This window comes from Balaenoptera physalus, assembly GCF_965194825.1.
Source record: "Balaenoptera physalus genome assembly, chromosome: 12".
Classification (NCBI taxonomy): Eukaryota; Metazoa; Chordata; class Mammalia; order Artiodactyla; family Balaenopteridae; genus Balaenoptera; species Balaenoptera physalus.
Window position 1 is genome coordinate 96,282,757 of NC_138897.1, and position 19,926 is coordinate 96,302,682.

Sequence of the window (19,926 nt, forward strand, 5' to 3'; positions counted from 1 at the left end):
GTGGACTCTTAGCCACCAGGAGCCGGCCGTGGGGTTGCTGGGCTGAAGCTGCCGGACGGGAGCTGAGTTCGGGGAATCCTCAGCTGGGCAGGGGCTGGGGCCTCTGAAATGGGCGATGACAAATTCGTAGTGACACCAAACAACGTGCTTGTGGGTCTTTCCGTAGTGGGCTCTGCAGGTGGACAGGGAGTTCACATCGCTCCCTGGTTTGGCCCGAGTAGGTCTGTCATGTGGTGAAAACCAGCCTCTATTTCACACTGTGAAATGGAAGAGAAAGTATAAAGGATGGTCCCTGGTTTGTTGCTTACTTAATAAACTATCACTTCCAGATTTAACCTGAGAAATTAGGACTGAGTTTTAACTTCTCCAATGGCTGTGCATGACAGTTTTGGAGCCTTGTAGCGTTCCGTGAGTAATTGCACGGAAGGTGCCGTGGAGCCTCTCTCGCTGACATGTGACGGTGACCGTTTCAGTGGAAGATGAGGAGGAGACGATTGAAGAGGAAGAAGCGATTGAGGGGGCTGTGGATCACCAAACAGAGCTATTGAATTTAGCCAAAGAAGGTAGGCTCCGAGTCGCTTACTAGAATGCCCTGTTAAACATTTATTAAGACACACACGTGAGGTATGAAAACCGCAATAGGTTGCGTGCGGTGTAAGCAGCCATGCTGCCCAGTGTCGGGGAGAGCGCCATTCTGCCTCTGCCCTCGCCCCAGGGGCGACTGCGGCCTGGATCTCGGGTTTGTCATTCCTTCCACGCAGCTTCCCCCTCCCCCTGCGTGAATCCTGAACGTCCCGCTTTGTTTGGGTCTTGGAACTTGCTATAAATGGAATCACTCTGGAGGCTCACCCGCTGCCTTTTCTCAGTTCTGTTTCCGAGGTTCGTCCCTGTGGAGGTGTGTTGCTACAGAGTCAGTGCCCACGGCTGGACGGTGATCTGCGTGTGCACGTGTCACGGCTTAGCGGTTGTGCTCTTGGTGGGCAGTTCGGTGGTTTCCCTGCATTCGTCCTCACAGGCGGCGCTGCCTGCAGCACTCTCGTGTGTCCTGTGCACACGTGCTCGAGCGTCTGTGCTCAGAGCAGGGGGGCCAGCTTGCGGGGCGTGCGCACACGGGGCGGTGCCCCGCCGTGGTTGGAGTGGTGGGCCAGGCCCCGGCGTCCCAGGAGCCCCTGGTGTTGTCTGCCTGTGGTGGGGGGCGTGACCCCCGAGGCGCAGCGTCTTCTCACCGCTGTCCTCGCCCACTTGGTTTTGGGTTTTCTTTTCTGTGCTGACTCTGGGTGTTCTTCCTGTGTTCTGGACACGTTTCCTTGTCGGTGACGTGTGTCGTAGTGACCTTTTTCCAGTCTGGGGTGGGTCTTCCTTCTCTTTATGGTGCCTTTTGAGGAACAGGTGTTCTTAATTTTAGTGTAGTTGAGTTTGTCCGTGTTGTTTAAAGGAAATTTTTTTTAACCTCAGGATCAAAAGGATGTCTTTGTGTGTGGTCTAAAAATTTTTGTTTTACGCTCGTCTCGATGTTTGTAACTCACCAAGAATCACTTTTGTCTCTAATGTGAAATAAGAGTGCAGTTTCTTTTTTTTTCCCCAAATGGTTAACTGACTCTCCCCGTGCCATTTGAAAAGGGCATCCTTCCTCAGTGATGCCCAGTGCCAGCTCACATGTTAGTCACGTTTTCCTGATACGCACGGCTCTTTCTGGGACCTTCATTGTTTTACTGGTCAGTTTGTACCAGTACCACACTCCCTTGATTACTCTAGCTTTATAATAATTCTTGAGGCCTAGCTAGGTCAGTCCTTCTGCCTTATTCTTTTTTAGGAGAGTTTTGACTAATTTGGGCCTATTTCAGATACAACTCAGAATCAGTTTGTCAAGTTTCAGAGAAAAACTGGTTGGGTATTTTGATTCGAATGTGGTTGAATTAGTGGGTGTTTGGTGAGAATTGCATCTCTATGAAGAGCTTTTCCAACCTATGATCAAAGTAGCCTCTCCGTTTACTTAGATCTCCTTAAATAGCTTCCACTAACATTTTATGGTTGCATATTTTTATTAGATTTATTTCTAGGTGCATTATATTTTTTGAAGTTGTAATCAATGGTATTTTTTTTAAGATTACGTTTTAATTTGTTGCTGGTCTGTAGAAATGCAGTTGATTTTTGTTTACTGAGCTTAAATCCAGCAGCTCTGCTAAATTCTCGCGTTACTGTGTGTATACAACCTCTTCATCTCTGAAGAATAACAGTTTTTTCTTTATAATCCTGGTCCTTCTATTACCGTTCCTTGCAATAAAGTGTAGAAATAGAGGTGCTGATAGTGGGCACCTTTGGCTTGTTCTTTTTTTTTTGGATGCGCCACACAGCTTGTAGGATCTTTAGTTCCCCGACCAGGGATTGCACCCGGGCCCTCAGCAGTGAAAGCATGGAGTCCTGACTACTGGACCGCCAGGGAATTTCCCGGCGTTTGGCTTGTTCTTGATTTGAGAGGGACATTTTCACCCGGAAAGGCAGTAGTTTGTGGTGGTTGGTCATGACTGCTTGGTTCAAATCCAGTGTTCTGTTTTATCTCTTCTCTTAGCCTTTGAGCTACACCTTGTCTTGCATTCTTGTTGCAGGCCTTTCTGATTCTTGTGTGCATCCCTGACTTGGTAGAGTCTGTGTTAACTTGGAGCCTCAGCTACTCTACCCCTTCCTGTAGGGCAGGAATTGGGAGCAGCCCGGCCGGGTGCTTCTGGCTCGGGTCTCATGGAGATGCGGCCGTCAGCAGGCCCAGCCTCCGGTCCACCCCAGCTGGCCCCCTAGCTGGCCGGGTGGGTGGTTGTTGGCAGGCGAGCCCAGTCCCCCTACACGGGGACTGCTCCGGGTGGCTTTCGAGCGTCCTCAGGACGGGGTGGTGCGGTGGCTGGTGTCCCCACAACAGGCGATCACCCTGGTTAGCCCTGGCCACTCGAGGGAGCTGACCAGGCTGGGACCGCGGGGAGCCGTGTCGCCGGGGGCACATCTTCATCCATTCACTGGGGTGCCTCTTCCTGGTTGGGTCTCCTCTCGTGCCCCTCATGAACCTTTCAGCACTTTCTTTATGTAGATGTTGTGAATTTTTTAAAACCTTAATTCTAAGTATTTAAATACTTTCCATCTAAAGAAGTATAGAAATACTTTCTGTCTAAATAGAATCTTCTCTCCCATTATATCTTCAAACTGGTTTATATGTGTGAAGGCTGTTGATTCCTGTGAGTTAAGTTTGTTCCAAGGCACCTTACTGAATTATCTTATTATTGAGGTAGTTTTTCAGTTGTTTCTGCTGGGTTTTTTTTCCTACTTTGATAGCCATTGTATGATGTGTATGTACATTTCCCTGCATTTTGTTACGGAAACACGCAGACAAACAGAAAAGTTGAAGAACCTTATTGCGAACACCCATACACCCGCCACCTCCCTTCCACAACTGGTCTTACTTCGCTTTATCATTTATCTACCTATCAGCCCCCTATGACGAATAGCTTAAATCATGAGCAGATGAAGTCACTGGATTATAAGTCTTAAACGAAGAGAGCCCTCAATACTGTTCTTTTGGGGTACTTCTCTGTGGCGTTTGTTATTTTGACCACAGATTTTATTGACATACGGTGTACATGCAGAAAGGCTTACATATCAGAGGTACACAGCTCACAGCGTTCGTTGCCTTGTTACATATAACACCCTGTGGAAGTGTGTTTGAATACAAACCTGGGTCCAAGTTTCCGATTACTCCCCTGGACAGACCCATGGAGTGGGAAATAGTGACGTCAGAGGGCATGAAATTTAAAGCTCTTCAGCTTTTCATACTGGTTTCCAGAAAAGTTAAGCCTGTTTATACCATCACCCGCAGCGTTGAGACCGTTTGAGTCATTACATTCGTCCAGCATTACGGTTTTAAGGTGGTTGCCATGCAATGGGGGATACGTTGTGCACTGGTTTCTGGAGATGCTCAGTTAAAGAGATACTTTATGAGCCCTTTAGAGTATTGTGTGTGTGAAACAGCTCCATATCCCTCGCCCATTGGGCTTTAGTGTGGTGGGCTGTTTGATCAATTAGGGTGAGCTCTTTATACAAAAAAGTCTGTAACAATATTTTATCATCTTTTTTGAACACTTTTTGTTTTATTTTTGACTTTTACTTGATGTTTTGTATTTATATGTATCATCTCCACTGATTATTTCTATCAGTAGTATTTTTATATTTTCGTTTATTAATCTATAGATTTTACTGTACATATATTAAGATTATTTCAGGAATATTTGTTCCTGTATGAATAAAAGTTGAGTTTCTTCATTTCAAAGATTCTCATCTTTATAAAGAAAATGTCATATATCTTGTATCAGTAATGGGCAATCATTATTAGTTTTTGGAAAAAAATAAATGTGCTTTTAGAAAATATATACATTTCCCAAGGAATTAATTTAAAGCCAGGAAAAGGAATATACATTTGACCCCTGAACAACACGGGTGTGAATGGCGCAGGTCCACTTACTTACACGTGGATTTTTTCCAACAGTAAACACTACAGTGGTACACGACCCACGGTTGGTCGGGTGTGGAGGGACCTCGTACAAGGAGAGCAGACTGAGTTACACTCGGGTTTTCCACTGCAGGGTCGGCACCCCTAACCCCTGAGTTGTTCAAGGTCAACAGTGTATGAAAGGGCCCTTCTCCTGACTGTGTTTTCTTCCCAGCTGACACTATTGGTGTAAAATAATCTTTCTTCCTTTCCAGCTGAATTGCCCTTAATTGATTTGATGAAGTTGTATGAAGGTGCCTTTCTGCCGAATTTCCAGTGGCCCCAACCTAAACCTGACAGTGAAGAGACAAGTGAAGACGAAGGTCTGTTTTAACATCTTTGAAGAATTCAGCTTTGAAAAGAAAAGCCAAAATACTTAACAGAGGAAGGGTGCTTAAAACAGAGTTTAAGAATTACCTTCACTTCTTTCAGTCTGATAAAAAGTTGAAAATATATGTAACATGAAAGTTTATATTAATAATTTCATTAAATTCTGTGCTTTTTTTTTTTTTATTGGTTAACTTGGCATAATTATCAGAGTACTTGATCAAGTTGTGAACAATGTAGAAATACTCTTCTCCAGATTTATACAAATTTTATGGGCCTAGGTTTTATCATTTATCCAGGCTGTGCTGTGTTTGTTTAATTTAACACACCCACTTTAAGGACTTTACTTGACTTTTATTGGGCGTTCCAAGGAGGTACACAGACTACGCCCGGAAGAGTCCACGTGTTCTTGTTTTCATCCCCCCTGTTCTGGTCCGTAGACATGGCTGCCTGCGGGGGGCAGCAGGGGAGGGGCCCAGAAAATTCTGCGGGGAGGCCAGGGCTTGCTGGACCCCACGCTGCAGCAGGACTCGAGGAGGGGTTGGTGGCCCCCTTGCTTGCCCAAACTATGATGCTTCTGATTCTTCCTTTCTTGGTGGTGGAGGGCAGTCACTAAACCCTTAGATGGCCGTAAATCTCTGGGTGATACTAGCTCCTGGTGCTACACAGACATTTTCCAATTTCACCCAAGGGTCTTCCAGAGTGGTCCTACAAACTCCGTAAGAGTTTGTACCTGTTTATCTGGATACATTGTTAACTATCTAAAGTGGATTAAAAACAAAAGTTTGCTGCTCAATTCTGTCTTTGAAGTGTTTGGGTTCTAGCGACTCCTTTTCTTTTTTCTCTTTCTCTTTTTTTTGTCATGTTAAGTGGCCTCATAATACTATCACAGCCTCTCAAACCTCGCAAATCCCGTTTTTCCATTGATCACAGACATGGAAGACTGCTCAGGTGACCGAGAGAGCCGGAAGGATGTGGTTCTCATCGACTCGCTGTTCATCATGGACCAGTTTAAAGCCACAGAGAGAGTGGTTGTCGGGAAGCCTCACACAAAGGACATCGCGGAAGTGACCGCTGTGGCCGAAGCCATCCTGCCCAAGGGCAGTGCTCGGATCAGCACCGCGGTGAGCCACTGTGCCCTGTGTGAGGGATGGCGTCTCTGTTAAGGGGAAAAGCTTCCGCCTTCCAAATGAGCTCTTTATCCCAACGGCAGAGGTTGTCAGGAAAAGCAATTAAGGATCTTTCTCTTTCTGTTATCTGTAAATCACCTTTGTGGCTTTCCAGTAGGCTTATCATATGACTGATCTGGCAGCAGTTGTAATGGCTGTTCTGAGATGTGCCTGTTGGGCCCGTCTGCCCCTGCAGGTGAAGGTGAGCGCGCCGGCGCTTCTGTACGGCGCCCTCAGAGATTACCAGAAGATTGGCCTGGAGTGGCTGGCCAGGCTCTACCGGAAGAGCCTCAATGGCGTGTTGGCCGATGAGGCTGGGCTTGGCAAAACAGTGCAGATCATTGCTTTTTTTGCCCACCTAGCCTGTAACGAAGGTAAGAGCTTGTTGTTCTTTGAACAGTTCGTATTTGCTGAAACTGAACCGTAGGCAGTGCATCTGGCGTGAGGGTGGGGAGAGGCCTTTATTCTCTGCTCCTTTTTTCCGTGCTCTGGTCCAGACTCAGAGAACTGGGCTCAGAGGCACTCATCACTGGAACAAAGCACTCATTCACGACAAACACTAGGTTGAGTAACTCACCGTTTTTCAAAGTCTAACGTAATGTAAGACCCAGCAGGCTGTGTGACTGGGGACTTGTGACTTCCAGGCGGCAGGGCCTCTGCGCCACTTCACGTCGGCATGAGTCCTCGCGGCCGGGCTCTCCCCTCGGGCTGCCCGTGGGCCGGCGGGTGCGCGTCCCCCGTGGCGTGATTGGTCACCCTGCCGAGGCCCATCGGCGTCCTCCCTGTGCTGTGGCGCGGGCCCTCCTGTCTCTCTGCTGGATCCCGCCACCCCTGGAGCCCCGTGAGGGCTCGGCGTCTGTGCAGCAGCAGAGGGACGGAGTGCCCGCACTCCGCAGCAGGCCGTGCCCTCCGCTTGGCTGTGGGCCTGGCACCTGCCTGCTCCCCGCCTGTGCCGTGGGGCTGTGGGCGAGCCTGTGTGTGTGTCTCTGACACGGGACGGGCTTGTAGGCTTCCTCTCGCAAGGGGAGTGTCCCGTAGCACCTGTGGGGGGGGCACGGAACCTCACGCTTCAGCACTTAGCCAGCTCCTGAGGAAGCACAGGCCATCGCCTTCGTCTCCGTGTCAGAGCTTTAGTAGCAGGGAGGGGCCCCTTGAGTTAAGGGGGAGTTGGCACCCTGAGTAGGCTGGATGGAGATTCCTTCAGCCCTGGGGCCGTTTCTTCCTCCCCGGCCCCTCTAAATTCTTTCACAGTTACCTTAGCGTCTTTAGTAAATAACTCTTCTTTGCCCTTGGTTTTGAAAGCTTACTTGATCTTACTTTTAGTACAAATGGATCAACTTTGGGGCCTTATTTCCTTGTGCTAATATGTTTGTTTTTGACCCAGTACTGCAAAGTGTCCAATGTAGTACTTTAAAATGAGTTTTTATATATATAGTTATCTCAAGATAGAAGAGCTACCTTGTCTTACTATTTTATTGTTTAGTTGAAAAAAGTGTTCATTATTGTATTTATAATAGTAAGAAATTGGTAGCAGTGTACACTTTCAAAAGTAGGGGATTTTATTTCATCGGTTGAACAAACGAATGGATCAGTTATTCATTCCGTAGGTGCTTACCTAGCACCTACCTGGTTCCAGGCACTGTTGTTGGCACCGGGGGTGCAGCTGTGAGCAGAACAAAGCCCCCCCCACCGAGGAGGCTCACAGCGGGCACAGCGAATAAGGATTCAGCACATGGGGAGCAGCACGTTTCCACTGTGTACGGCGTGCCCGGCACAGCCTGTGAGCAGAGGCCTGAGAAAGCCGTGGCCACCGGGATCGGGGGGCTTGGGAAGGTGGGGTGGTGGGTGCAGAGGCTGAAGGGGTTGCCGGTGTGTCCACGGGACAGTGCTGAGGCTGGTGCGGAGGCCAGAGGGCACAGAGCCAGGAAGGCCGCCGGCCGGCCAGGTGAGGGCCTTGCAGGCTGCGCAGGGTCTGGCTCTTCCTGGTTAGAGGTCTGTGTTAGTGCCGGTGTCGGAGGGGTCACTGGGCCTCCTTGGTGCTGGGAACAGACTCAGAGGGCCAGCTGTCGGGAAGCTTGCCGCCCTGGGGGAGAGGCGGGTGCCTGGCAGGTCCGGGGGGCCCGAAGGAGGGGCGGGCGGGCGTGTGCTGCCCGCTCCGCTTCCGCACAGGACGGGCCGAGTGGGGCCCGCCTGGCTCCCCTGTCTGCCCCACCCCCTGGGGCCCGGTGTCCTTGGGCGGCTCCTCACTGTGGAGCCGTAGAACTGGAGCTGACCGGTTCCCCAGGGGCAGGGGACTCGCTCCAGGAGACTCTGAGCGGGGGGTTCTGGGAAGCTCGCAGCTGAGATCCCTCACAAACTCGCCACTTTTTCCTTTGTAAAGTAAAACAACCAGCAGTCTGTAGCTGTCCTCCTGCTTCCATCCCCAGTGGTGACCCCTCGGGGCAGTCTGGTGTGTGTCCTGCCGTGCTTCGTCCAAGCGTCAACAGACATGCTCACAAACGCATATATAGAATATATAGACACTTGCCCCTCCTCTCTAGAAATGGAACAATGTGCTAAATGCTAGTGAAAAAAACAAACTTGTTTTTCACTGGAGAGGGAAAGGCACCTGGGGTTGATTTGCATTTCCCTACTCACGAGGTCATGCCCTTCAAAGAGTTTATCGTCTGCTTGTATTTTTCCCTTTGTGAAATTTCTGTTTTCTTTTTCTTTTTTTTTTTTTGGCTGCGCCGCGCAGCTTGTGGGATCTTAGTTCCCTGACCAGGGATCGAACCCAGGCCCTCCGCAGTGGAGGCACGGAGTCCTGACGACTGGACCGCCAGGGAAGTCCCATCCTTTGTAGAATTTCTGTTCACTCCCTTCTTCATTTTCCTCTTAGGTGGTTTTTTTTTTAATTGAAGTATAGTTGATTTATATTATTGTGTTAGTTCCAGGTGTACAGCAAAGTGATTCAGTGTTACATATATATTTTTCAGGTTATTTCCCATTATAGGTTATTACAAGATATTGAATATAGTTCCCTGTGCTATAGTAAATCCTTACTGCTTGTCGATTTTTTTTTTTTTACGAGATACTGAATATAGTTTCCTGTGCTATAGTAAATCCTTACTGCTTGTCGGTTGTTTTGTTTTTTTTTTAATTTATTTTTGGCTGTGTTGGGTCTTCGTTGCTGCATGCGAGCTTTTCTCTAGTTGCGGCTAGCGGGGGCCACTCCTCGCCGCGGTGTGCAGGCCTCTCATTGCGGTGGCCTCTCTTGTTGCAGAGCACGGGCTCCAGGCGTGCAGGCTTCAGTAGTTGTGGCTCGCGGACTCTAGAGCACAGACCCAGCAGCCGTGGCGCATGGGCTTAGTTGCTCCGCGGCATGTGGGTTCCTCCCAGACCAGGGCTCAAACCCGCATCCCCTGCATTGGCAGGCAGACTCTCAACCACTGTGCCACCAGGGAAGCCCTGCTTATCGATTTTATGTATAGTAGTTTGTATCTGTTAATCCCATACTCCTAATTCCCTTTGGTAACCATAAGTTGTTTTTTTTTCCCTCTGTGTCTGTGAATCTTTTTTGTTTTGTAAATGGGTTCAGTTGTATTATTTTTTAGATTCCACATATAAGTGTTAACATAATACCTGTCTTTCTCTGACTTACTTCACTCAGTATGATAATCTCTGGGTCCACCCATGTTGCTGCAAATGGCATTATTTCATTCCTTTTTATGGCTGAGTAGTATTCGTGTGTGTGTGTGTGTGTGTGTGTGTGTGTGTGTGTGTACACACCACATTTTCTTTATCCATTCCTCTGTTGATGGGTGAATAATGCTGCTGTGACCATTGGGTGCGTGTATCTTTTCTAATTAGAGTTTTCTCTGGATATATGCCCATGGGCGGGATTGCTGGATCATATGGCAACTCTAATTTTAGTTTTCTGAGGAACCTCCATACTGTTCTCCATAGTGGCTGCACCAACTTACATTCCCACCAACAGTGTAGGAGGGTTCCCTTTTCTCCACACCCTCTGCAGCGTTTACTGCTTGTAGACTTTTTGATGATGGCCATTCTGACCGGTGTGAGGTGATATCTCACTGTAGTTTTGATCTGCATTTCTCTGATAATTAGCAATGTTGAGCATCTTTTCATGTGCCTCTTAGCCATCTGTATGTCTTTTTTGGAGCAATGTCTATTTAGGTCTTCTGCCCATTTTTTTGATTGAGGTGTTTGTTTTTTCAATATTGAGTTTTATGAACTGTTTGTATATTTTGGATGTTAAACCCTTGTCAACTGTATTGTTTGCAAATATTTTCTCCCATTTTAGGTGGTTCTTTTTAAGGATCAATAGTAACACTTTGCTTATGAGCCGTAATGGCTGTAGATGTGTGTGTTACAGATATTTTTTCCAAGCCTGCCATTTCGGACTTTTAACTTGGTTTATGTTTATTTGTAGCACAGAAGTTGAAATTTATGTGTGTATTGCCCAGAAATTTAAGAAACGCTTACTTTTCCGAAGATTGCAGTTGAAACCGTGTGTTTTGGGCTGGGTTGGGATGGGTTTGGGTGTGTTCTGACTAGCGGTTGGGGACTGTCATGAGCGTGAGTGTGGGACCAGCGCCTGTAGCATGGGGCTGCCAGCGGGCCGTGCTGGCCGCGGGGCTCGAGGCTGAGGGTTCGTCCTTTCTGAGCATTGTTCGCTGTAGATGAGAGTCCTTCCCCTGCTTACGTTAAGGGGTCGTGTTTGAATACGTTCTCATTTTACTGGCTACTCACTCATTCAGCCTCTCTTCATTGAGTGCGTCCTGCCGTGGCCCTGGGAGCAGGGGAGCGGCCCGTCCTGATGGTGGCGGCTGCGCTGTAGGGCGGGCGGGGACACCCCCACGTCCCAGTGACGTCTGCTCTAGTCGCGCCCTGGCCTCACGCACACCTGCTGGCCGGGCACAGCGCCGGGCCCCTGCCCTGGACAGATGGGTTTTGTTACAGAGGGCACTTGTATGTCTCCTGTGTAGGCAACTGGGGCCCTCATCTGGTCGTTGTGAGGGGCTGTAACATACTCAAGTGGGAGCTCGAACTGAAGCGCTGGTGTCCGGGGCTCAAAACGCTCTTGTATGTTGGCAGCCATAGAGAACTCAAGGCAAAGAGACAGGTATGTTAGTTTAAACTTGAAATAGAACTAAGCGGAAAACATCTTAATTTCTATAGAAGACACATTTCAAAGTGTCAGTGCATGCTTGTTAGTGTAATTATTGTCAGTCACTCGTTTGTGAGATAGGAGACCTTCTGGTTGTCTGGGCTCAGAGCCCCCTTGAAGCATAGACTACGCTCGGGAAACCAGCCGTTCCCTGCAGGGCTTGTGTTCACCCCCCAGGAGGTGAGGGAGCTTCCCCCAGAGCTCAGATGCTCTCCAGAGGTGCCGTCATCCTTTTAAACTGTAGACCTGTTGGTTATCAAGGCAGAAATAAGAAATTGTGATGCAGCCTGAGTTCTGAATTACAAATCTGTAAAATAATTCCCGTGGATGTGTTTATTAGGAATATTTGTGACAAACAGATGAGCGACTGAAACAAATTTGGACTCTTATTTTTCTATTTTCTGCCCAGTAGTTTCTAGTACTAGATTCTAAGTAAAAGTATGTTACAAAATTTTTCATCTGAGAGAAAATTTTGGCTTATGATTAGACTCTACTGTGTTGAGTAATATTCACTTAAAAAGTGAGTACTTTGAGGGGTCTTTTCTTTTTTCTCTCTTTTTTTTTTTTTTTTTACTCTCTGGTTATTAATTTGCTTTTTAATAGCTTAGAATGTAGTCAGCTGCAACATAGATATTCACATTTCCTATCATCTTCTGAATACATGTTCCATCACTAAGATGATACACTATGAAAGTGAGCCCCACTTCTGGATACTGTGTGCTGATCTGTTTTCCAAAAGCGATTGTTAATGCCTCCAAAGCAGTTTCTTAATTTGTCCACACAAGTGCTTAGCCTCCTAAAGAAAAAGGTCATAAAACATAAACAGCTGTTTTCTGTGTGGTGAGAGAGCAGGTTACCAAGGAAGAGGAGGGGTGATGGCGGTGGGGCAGGTTAGGTGGGTAGTGAGCGTGCGCGGAAGTCCTCTCCAGGCCGCTTGTTCCTGCGCAGACAGTGAGGCCTGGCTTCTGTGCTGCAGGGGTGGACAGAGCCCAACCGCTTCAACGTCTGCATCACGTCCTACAAGCAGTTCTTCAAGGGCTACGCGTCCTTCACACGGATGCGCTGGAAGTGCCTGGTCATCGACGAGATGCAGCGCGTGAAGGGCATGACCGAGAGGCACTGGGAGGCCGTGTTCACCCTGCAGAGGTCTGGCCACCCCTCTCCGCATGCCGTGTGCTGGGTATTGTTGATGTAAAGGTTCTTTGGAGGAACCGTAGGAAACTGCAGACGCCCAGAATGGCCTTTCAGCTTCAAGGGCTCCCCTCACTGAAGGCGCTCATTTAATTCAGTCCATTCCACAAGACGTGCTTGTGTGTGTGTGTGTGAGCGTGTGTGTGTGTGTGAGCGTGCGTGTGTGTGAGCGTGTGTGTGAGCGTGTGTGTGTTAGTGTGTGTATGTGTGTGTGAGCGTGTGTGTGCGCGTGTGTGTGCGCGTGTGTGTGAGCGTGTGTGTGTGTGTGCGCGTGTGTGTGTTAGCGTGTGTGAGCGTGTGTGTGTGTGAGCGTGTGTGTGTGTTAGCTCCATAGGGTCGTCGTCCCTCTCCTTGAGTATCTGCAGAGAAAGGCTGTGCGGGCAGCTTGACGTTTCAGGTGTCGTCTCCCGTTGTGTGTGCAGCCAGCAGCGTCTGCTGCTCATCGACGCCCCCCTGCACAACACCTTCCTGGAGCTGTGGACCATGGTGCACTTCCTCGTCCCGGGCCTCTCCAGGCCCTACCTGCACTTCCCCCTGAAGGCCCCCAGCGAGGAGAGCCAGGACTACTACCACAAAGTGGTCATCCGGCTGCACCGGGTACGCGGCCGCGCCGCCCCGCCAAGCCCCACTGCCCCGCTGCCCCGCTGCCCCGCCACGCCCTGCCGCCCCGCCGCCCCGCCGCGCTACCCGGCCGCCCCGCCGCCACGCTCCCTGCCCGAGAAGCACCCCCGACCTAGCGCGGACGGGCCACGGCTGCAGTGGAGACAAGGAGGACTTTCTTCTTTCAGGTGACACAGCCCTTTATTTTGCGGAGGACTAAGAGAGATGTGGAGAAGCAGCTAACGAAGAAATACGAGCACGTCCTGAAGTGCCGCCTCTCCAATCGACAGAAGGCCTTGTACGAGGATGTCATCCTGCAGCCGGGGTGAGTTCAGGGCTGCGCGCTCCTGGCCACCTTCCTGGGGAAGAGCGAGCCCCCCGGCCTTCCAGAAGGCTCCTCGGGGGTGGGCTTCTGCAGCTGGAGGCCATGCTCACGCCCGGCCCTGGCGGCTCCGCTCCTCTCAGGCTGGCGGGCTGCCCCTCCCTGGTCCCGTCAGAGGCTGTGCCCAGAGCCGGCCCAGCAGGAGCACGGCGGCGCGTGCCGCCCGGTGCCGCACTGGAGGTTCACGCAGGGGGCCGTGCTGATTGGGTGGCTCGTGCGTTCACAGCCACGGGTCGGACGTGGGACCGAGGCCTGCGTGCCGTGTGGTCCGGCGCAGGTGGCGCTGCAGGGCCACACCGGATGGCCGCGGGCACCTCCGTATGGACCCTAGAAGGGTGGGGCCCCGTCCTGTCCGTGATCCTTCCCGTGACCTGTTCGGCTCTTTTTGTCATGTACTCTGTATTCCTGAGTTTATATAAAAAAAAACAAAAATAAGCCCGTGGGATTAAAGTTTCGAAGATTTTACATGTACTTGCCCTCAGTACTACACCCCTCTGTGCAGAGCTCACCAGTTTCCCCACGAACTCACCCTTGGCAGCCCGAGTGGGGGCTCAGCATTCCACAGCAAGCTGCCACGTTTCTGTGCCAGGTGACGGGCGGGCTGCTCACCTGGCTCGCATGCCCGCTCCTTGTGGGCGGGACCTGGAGGGCGAGGTGTAGGCCTGGGCACAGGTGCGGGCTGGGGCCCCAAGGCTCTGGAGGCAGGTGGCGGGGCGGTGGCCCTGCTCCGGAAGCTGGGTCGCCTGGCACAGCCTTACGTAGCACGCGGGCAGATGCTCCGGGCCTGGCTGCGAGCGTCGTGTGCTTAAGTGCGTAAAGTTGTCCGAATAGCCTCCGCAGTAGCAAGTGTGCCGGAGAGGGTTTTGCTGTTAATGCCTGCTTGTGTTACAGGCTTCTTTTTAGACAGCGTTAGGACAGAGTGCAAGTAGCCAGTCCTTGACAACCAGCGTCGTGCTGCGGCAGGCCGTTGACCATCTCAGTCAGGCGTAGGAGCTGTGGAGGCCCCACCCCTGACAACACGTGCAGTGACAGATCCTGCTTCCTGGACACTGTGGGAGCAGACAGCCTGCGGCACGGCTGGCGCCTGCTGGCGGTCAGCTATCTCAGCCCGTGCTGATCCAGAGAGAATCGCAGCGTGCGCAGAGGGCAGGTCCTGGGCCAGCAGGCGCGGGCTCGTGCGGCCAGGGCATCCCTTCACCCAGACAGAGCCCCGGCGTCCTCCGGACGCTTGCCCTGTCGCTTTTCGGTGACGTGCCGTGGGACGTCGCTTGGGTTGCACTTGGCAGTGACGACCTCGGGCCCGCTCGTCGAGTGTGGGATGCTCTCCGTGTGCCCGTAGGAGAGGCCCCTGCATCCCGGAGCCACTGGGCCAGCAGAGCCTAGGTTGTCCTGTGCCGCAAGGTCCCGATGGAGCGGCGGGGAGCTTCCCCGTCTTCAGGTCCCTGCACCTCTTTCTCTCGGGCCTGTTGGTCAAGTCGGGGGGGCCGTGAGCAGGCCTGCGCCGACCCCACGGCGGCTCCCGGGCGTGCCCCGCACGCCTCGGTGCGTGTTGACGCGACCGTCTCGGGGTCCTCGGGTGGGCTCTGGGCGTCGCTCCCGGTCAGCGCCTTCCTGCCGTCTGCGTGGCGGCCGTGTCACACCTTTCTACCGCCTTCCTGGAGAGCCCTGCAGACCCGCCCGTGTGGACCCGCCTGTGGTGGCGCCACCTCCTCCTGGTTTCTGTTATGGGCCTTCCGGCGGGCGCTGAGCCCAGCCCCTCAGGAGCCTCCATTTGCAGTTTTCTTGGTTTCTCGCGTTTTCTCTCCTGTCTCATCCAGACACATATCACTGGCCTCTGAACGGCCGCCCTCCCCTCTCCCCTTCTGCTCTCTGGCACCGCCTGTGCGCCGTCCACGTCCCCGACCCCACCCCGCTCTGCTCCGCCCCTGCGCCCACGCGCTCCGTCCTGGCGGGAGCTGCCCGGGCCGCCGGGCTGACCGCGTCCTCCTGTGGCGGCTTGACCTGTCCCCCGGGCACCACAGATCCCATGTGTGCGGGACTGGCTTCCCCAGGCGTGGCTCCCCGGTCTCAGGACGCTGGTGCTCCACCAGCCGGGCCGTCCCCCCGTCCCCCCGTCCCCTCTGCTCCCCCTCTGCTCCCCCTCTGCTCCCGAGTCCCTGCCCACCCCGCTCCACGGCTCCTTCCTGCCTCGTCCGCTGGGCGCGCTGTGCTCTGCGGCCGCCCTTGGGGGCCCCCAGCCTGGAGGTCTCAGCTGGCCTCCGTGCAGCCCCCGCACCGTGGCCCCCGTGGTGCCGGTGCGGTGTCAGGCCTGTGGGCCTCCTCCTTCGCTGGACCACCCCGTCCAGTCGCTCTTACCCCTGCCCCTCGAGGGCCTTCTCCCCCAGGCCGGGTGTGCTCACCCCGCCACTGCCTGCCGGCGCTCGTCGTGGCTGCCGTGGAGAATGGCGGCGTCCCTGCTGGCGGGAGGCGAGGAGGGCTGCTCGCGTCTGCCGCGCGCGCTGGCTCTCTGGCCGCCCGTCCTGTCTCACGGGGGCGGTGAGCGAGTCTGAGGACCCTGGCCACGCGGAGGTGGGTCCGGACGTCGTTGCTGTGCTAGCCAGGTCTGGGCAGAGCGCGCCGACGGCGTGTCTGTGGAGCCAGGGCAGTGGGGGCGAGGAGCCCGGCTGGCACGTGCTGGCAGCCGCGGCAGCGCTGGTGTCTCTCCCCGCGCAGGACGCAGGAAGCGCTGAAGAGCGGGCACTTTGTGGACGTGCTGCGCCTCCTCCTGCGGCTGCAGCGGATCTGCAACCACCCCGGGCTGGTGGCGCCCCGGCTGCCGGAGTCCTCCTACTCGGCGGGGCCGCTGCACTACCGCTCGGCCTCGCTCATCCTGAAGGCGCTCGACGGAGACTTCTGGAAGGTACGGAGAAGGTGCGCGGGGCTGTGCCTGAGGGCTGTTCCGGGTGCTTCCGGAACGGCGGTCTCCACTAACTTGCGTCCTGGCGTTTCGCGATCGCCTGATGCTGGGCCTTCCCCTCGGCCTAGAAGCCGCTTTGCAATGGGCCCCGAGGGCTGAGCCCACAGTGTGAAGGAGCAGGGAGGGTTTTCCTCGCCTGGCTGTTGGCCCATGAGAAACGGCAGAGCGTGTGGAGGATAGCAGGGCTCGGAACTGCGGGACCGCGGGGGTGTCCTCACAGGCGCGCGCCATCTGAGGCCTGCGGGGGCCTTTCTGTTAAAATGTTAGTAACCGTCCCTAGGTGGGGAAACTCGGGTTATTTTTTGACCAAAAAAGTAGAGTTGTATACCTTTCTGTGTTTGAATTTTGGGGTAATTTTGGCAAGTTTTTCCAAAACCAAAATTTTTAAAACAAAAGAGATTGGGGTAGGTTGGGTGATTCTGAGCACAAGCGTGCCGAGCTCGTGGCTCCCAGCGGGGCAGGGCTGAGCCCTCAGGGGCCGTCATTCCTGCTCTGGCTTCCGCGCGGGAGGCCGAGAGCTTGCCCAGGCCGGCCGGCCGCTGGCAGGCTGGTGCCTGAGTTCCCCTTGGCTGTCTCCACCCCAGAGGACCAGGGACCGAGGTCTCACAAACGCGGAGAAACAGGAGCCAGCTCTGTGGCTTTGATAGGCTTGTGCAGGGTCGGGGTGTGGACAGGACAGGGACCCTGGGGCCAGATTGCAGGGGCTCACGTCCCGGCTCTGCCCCGTGAGGAGTGCGGCCTCGGCTGGTCCGTCTGCCTCGGTTTCCTCACCACACCGGGAAGTCGTGAGGAGTCGGTCAGTTAATGTACGTGATGGTCTGAGGAAGGGCCTGGTTGGTAAGCAGTATGTGGTGAGTTACGTGATGAATGTGATTCCTACCGCTACGCCTACTACTCTTCTATTGGAGTGTAGTTGACTTATAGTATTACTTTCAGGTGTACAACAAAGTGACTCAGTTATACATATACATACATCCACTCTTACGATTACCACTCGTAACGTAGGGATGAGTTTTCCGTTGAGTTAAAGAAAAGCTGAGCCATGGGGGATAAAGATGTATCAGAAGCAGGCTGCCTCAGGGTACCGGTGGGGCGGGGAGGTGTTTCGTGGGTAGTCGTTTTCATGTTGTGTTTTCATTTTAAAAACAGTTTTATCGAGGTAGTTCATTATCGTAAAACTCACTGTTCTGAAGCGTACAGTTTGTTGGTTTGAGTATATTCACAGAGTTTTGCAACCATCACCACTAATGCTAGAACATTTCATTACCCCAAAGAGAAAATCCACACTCACTGTCATTCCCATTCCCCCTCCCCTTCCCAGCCCTGGCAGCCACTCACCTGCATCTGTCTCTGTGGATTCACCAGGTCCAGGTATTCTATATCAATGGCTCACTGCACTTGAGCATAATATTTTCAGAGCTCACCCACGTTGCAGCCTGTGTCAGAATCTCCTTCCTCCGTTGTCTGGCTGGACCGCAGTGTGTTCATCCGTCCACGAGCTGATGGGCACTTGGGTGGTTTCCACTTTTTGGCCCCTGCGAGTGCACATTCATGTGCAAGTTTTTTGTGGGCGTGGGGCTCCCTTCTTGTGGGGCTCCTCTTGGGCACATGTCTGACGGGCGAGGAGTTGCAGGGTCACGTGTTGAGTCCATGTTTAACCTTTTGATCAACTGCCTTGCATGGTGGCTGCCAGGTTTCCCGTGCCCACCAGGGTGTGAGGGGGTGGGGGCATTCACGTGTCCACATCCTTGCCCACCCCTGCTGTCCATCCTCTTTGATTCCCGCCATCCTGGTGGGAGTGAGAACGTCCAAGAGAAGCACAGGTGGAGTGAACGTCTCCAGGGCTCTGGACATAGCGACGTGCCACACGCCCGCTGCACCTGCACCAGCGCGCTAGGGTCTCTCCGTCAGCCTCCCCGACGAGGCCGAGCATCTCCATCCGTTTAGACGAGCGTTTTCCAGGCTCGTCCCTCTCTGCTGAGTCTAGTCTGTCTCTTAAGCGCCACCCTCTCCTTTCCCACTGCCACTCGGGATGGCCACGTGCCATCACTCCCACCTTGAAGTTGGGTAACTGAGCACACCGAGGTCCGGCGGGTGCCGCTCAGCAAGCCGGCTGCGAGGGGCCTGGCCTTCCCGGTTTGGAATCGACTTGGATTCCTAGTCAGTTGTTTTTTTCCTGCCTCCTGTAGCGAAGTTGTTTTCTTTTTCTCCTTAGGAAACCGACCTTTCTATATTTGACCTTATCGGCTTAGAAAATAAAATGACTCACCACGAGGCGGAGCTGCTGGGTAAGAGGAAGGTGACACGGAAGCTCTTCGAGGACCTGCTCACCGCGCCGCCTCCGTCGGGCAGGCCAGCGGCCGTCAGACTGAAGCCCGGCAGGTGTGTAGTGGGGCGTGGAGCGCCACTTCCTGCTCACCGGCCGGCTCTGGCTGGGTCCTGGCTGGTCGTGTGTCGTGGGGTCTGGGTGGCATCCCCTCTTCCTCCCGCTGAAAGGGACCCCGGCCCCGCAGCCTCTCGGGCAGACCCGGGACCACCGGCTTGGAGCTCCACACGAGAACTGGGGCTACAGCCTGTGGAAAGAAAGGCTCATCATCTAATTTGGCTCTCTGCTTCTCCTGGAAGTTGCCCAGATGTCCTTGGATCCTGGGATAAACAGCAGGGGTGCTCAGGGCGCAGGAGAGGCTCTTTTCATCATCTTGAAGAAGCGTGGGGCTTTGGGAGGGCTCTGCGTGGGGAGGTGGTCAGGGGTGGGGCGGTCAGGCCGCCTCTGACCTGGTGCGGGTGTGGTGGCAGCCGTCGGAGCCGGAGGGCAGGGGGGCAGTGCGGGGGGGCGGGGTTGCGGCCCCGAGGTCTGGCAGAGGCTCCACCCCTGACTGCAGCATCGAGGGCCTCCGGGGACGTGATGCAGGTGCCACGAGACTGGGAGGAGCAGTGCGTGTAGATGGACGAACTCGAAACACGTGACTCAAGATAGGCTACCCCCGTGGAGCCGGGTTTGTGCACAACTCTGTGCTCCAGCTAAAAACAAAGAGAAAGCAAACAGGTGTTCTAGAGAGAAACGGGCCAGCTCTGCAGATGGCAGCCCGTTCCTGTTGCATTTCCTCTGTGTGACCTCCCTGGCGACTGGGATCCGACCACCCTCGCCTCAGCTGCCTGGCCCACACTCACAGGAGCCTGCAGCCCTCAGTTAAACACACGGCCCGGGCACGAAGCCGCAGTCCTCTCGGGGCTGGCACGGCCTCGTTCAGTGGCTTTCTGCCGGCTGCGCAGTGCATGGGGGTTTCGGTGTAGAAGTGCTACCGTCGTGGTTTTCCAGGTTGAAGGAGTGGGAGGAGCGCACTGCTGAGGTGAAATCGGGCGAAGCAGCCGTGGCGCGGATCCCCCGTCACAGCTTCGCCCACGGGTGCCTGTGGGGCGCCTTGACCGTTTCTGCCGTTCTCTCCATTTCCCGCACTGCCTTCTTACCTAGTCGTGCACGTTGACTTTTCACCCCGCTTTACTCGTATTCAGAAGAGTCGCAGAATGGACTTCACGCGTTAGACGCGGTTTTTCTAGTCCACGTTCATGGGGCCTTAATCACGTTCACCCCTGCGTCGCCCA

At 53.6% G+C, this 19,926-nt stretch overlaps 1 protein-coding gene across 19 annotated transcripts in view; it reads left to right on the forward strand.

The window, feature by feature from the left end:
- EP400 (E1A binding protein p400) overlaps positions 1 to 19,926 on the forward strand; it is a 114,226-nt gene that overhangs the window by 45,035 nt on the left and 49,265 nt on the right. For all 19 annotated transcript variants that reach the window (XM_082417151.1, XM_082417147.1, XM_082417156.1 and 16 more), the window contains 10 exons: positions 474 to 563; positions 4,744 to 4,851; positions 5,789 to 5,979; positions 6,221 to 6,398; positions 11,013 to 11,149; positions 12,171 to 12,340; positions 12,808 to 12,982; positions 13,174 to 13,310; positions 16,080 to 16,266; positions 18,539 to 18,705. In XM_082417151.1, the coding sequence (XP_082273277.1) occupies positions 474 to 563; positions 4,744 to 4,851; positions 5,789 to 5,979; positions 6,221 to 6,398; positions 11,013 to 11,149; positions 12,171 to 12,340; positions 12,808 to 12,982; positions 13,174 to 13,310; positions 16,080 to 16,266; positions 18,539 to 18,705 (1,540 nt within the window). The remainder of the gene's footprint in view (positions 1 to 473; positions 564 to 4,743; positions 4,852 to 5,788; positions 5,980 to 6,220; positions 6,399 to 11,012; positions 11,150 to 12,170; positions 12,341 to 12,807; positions 12,983 to 13,173; positions 13,311 to 16,079; positions 16,267 to 18,538; positions 18,706 to 19,926) is intronic.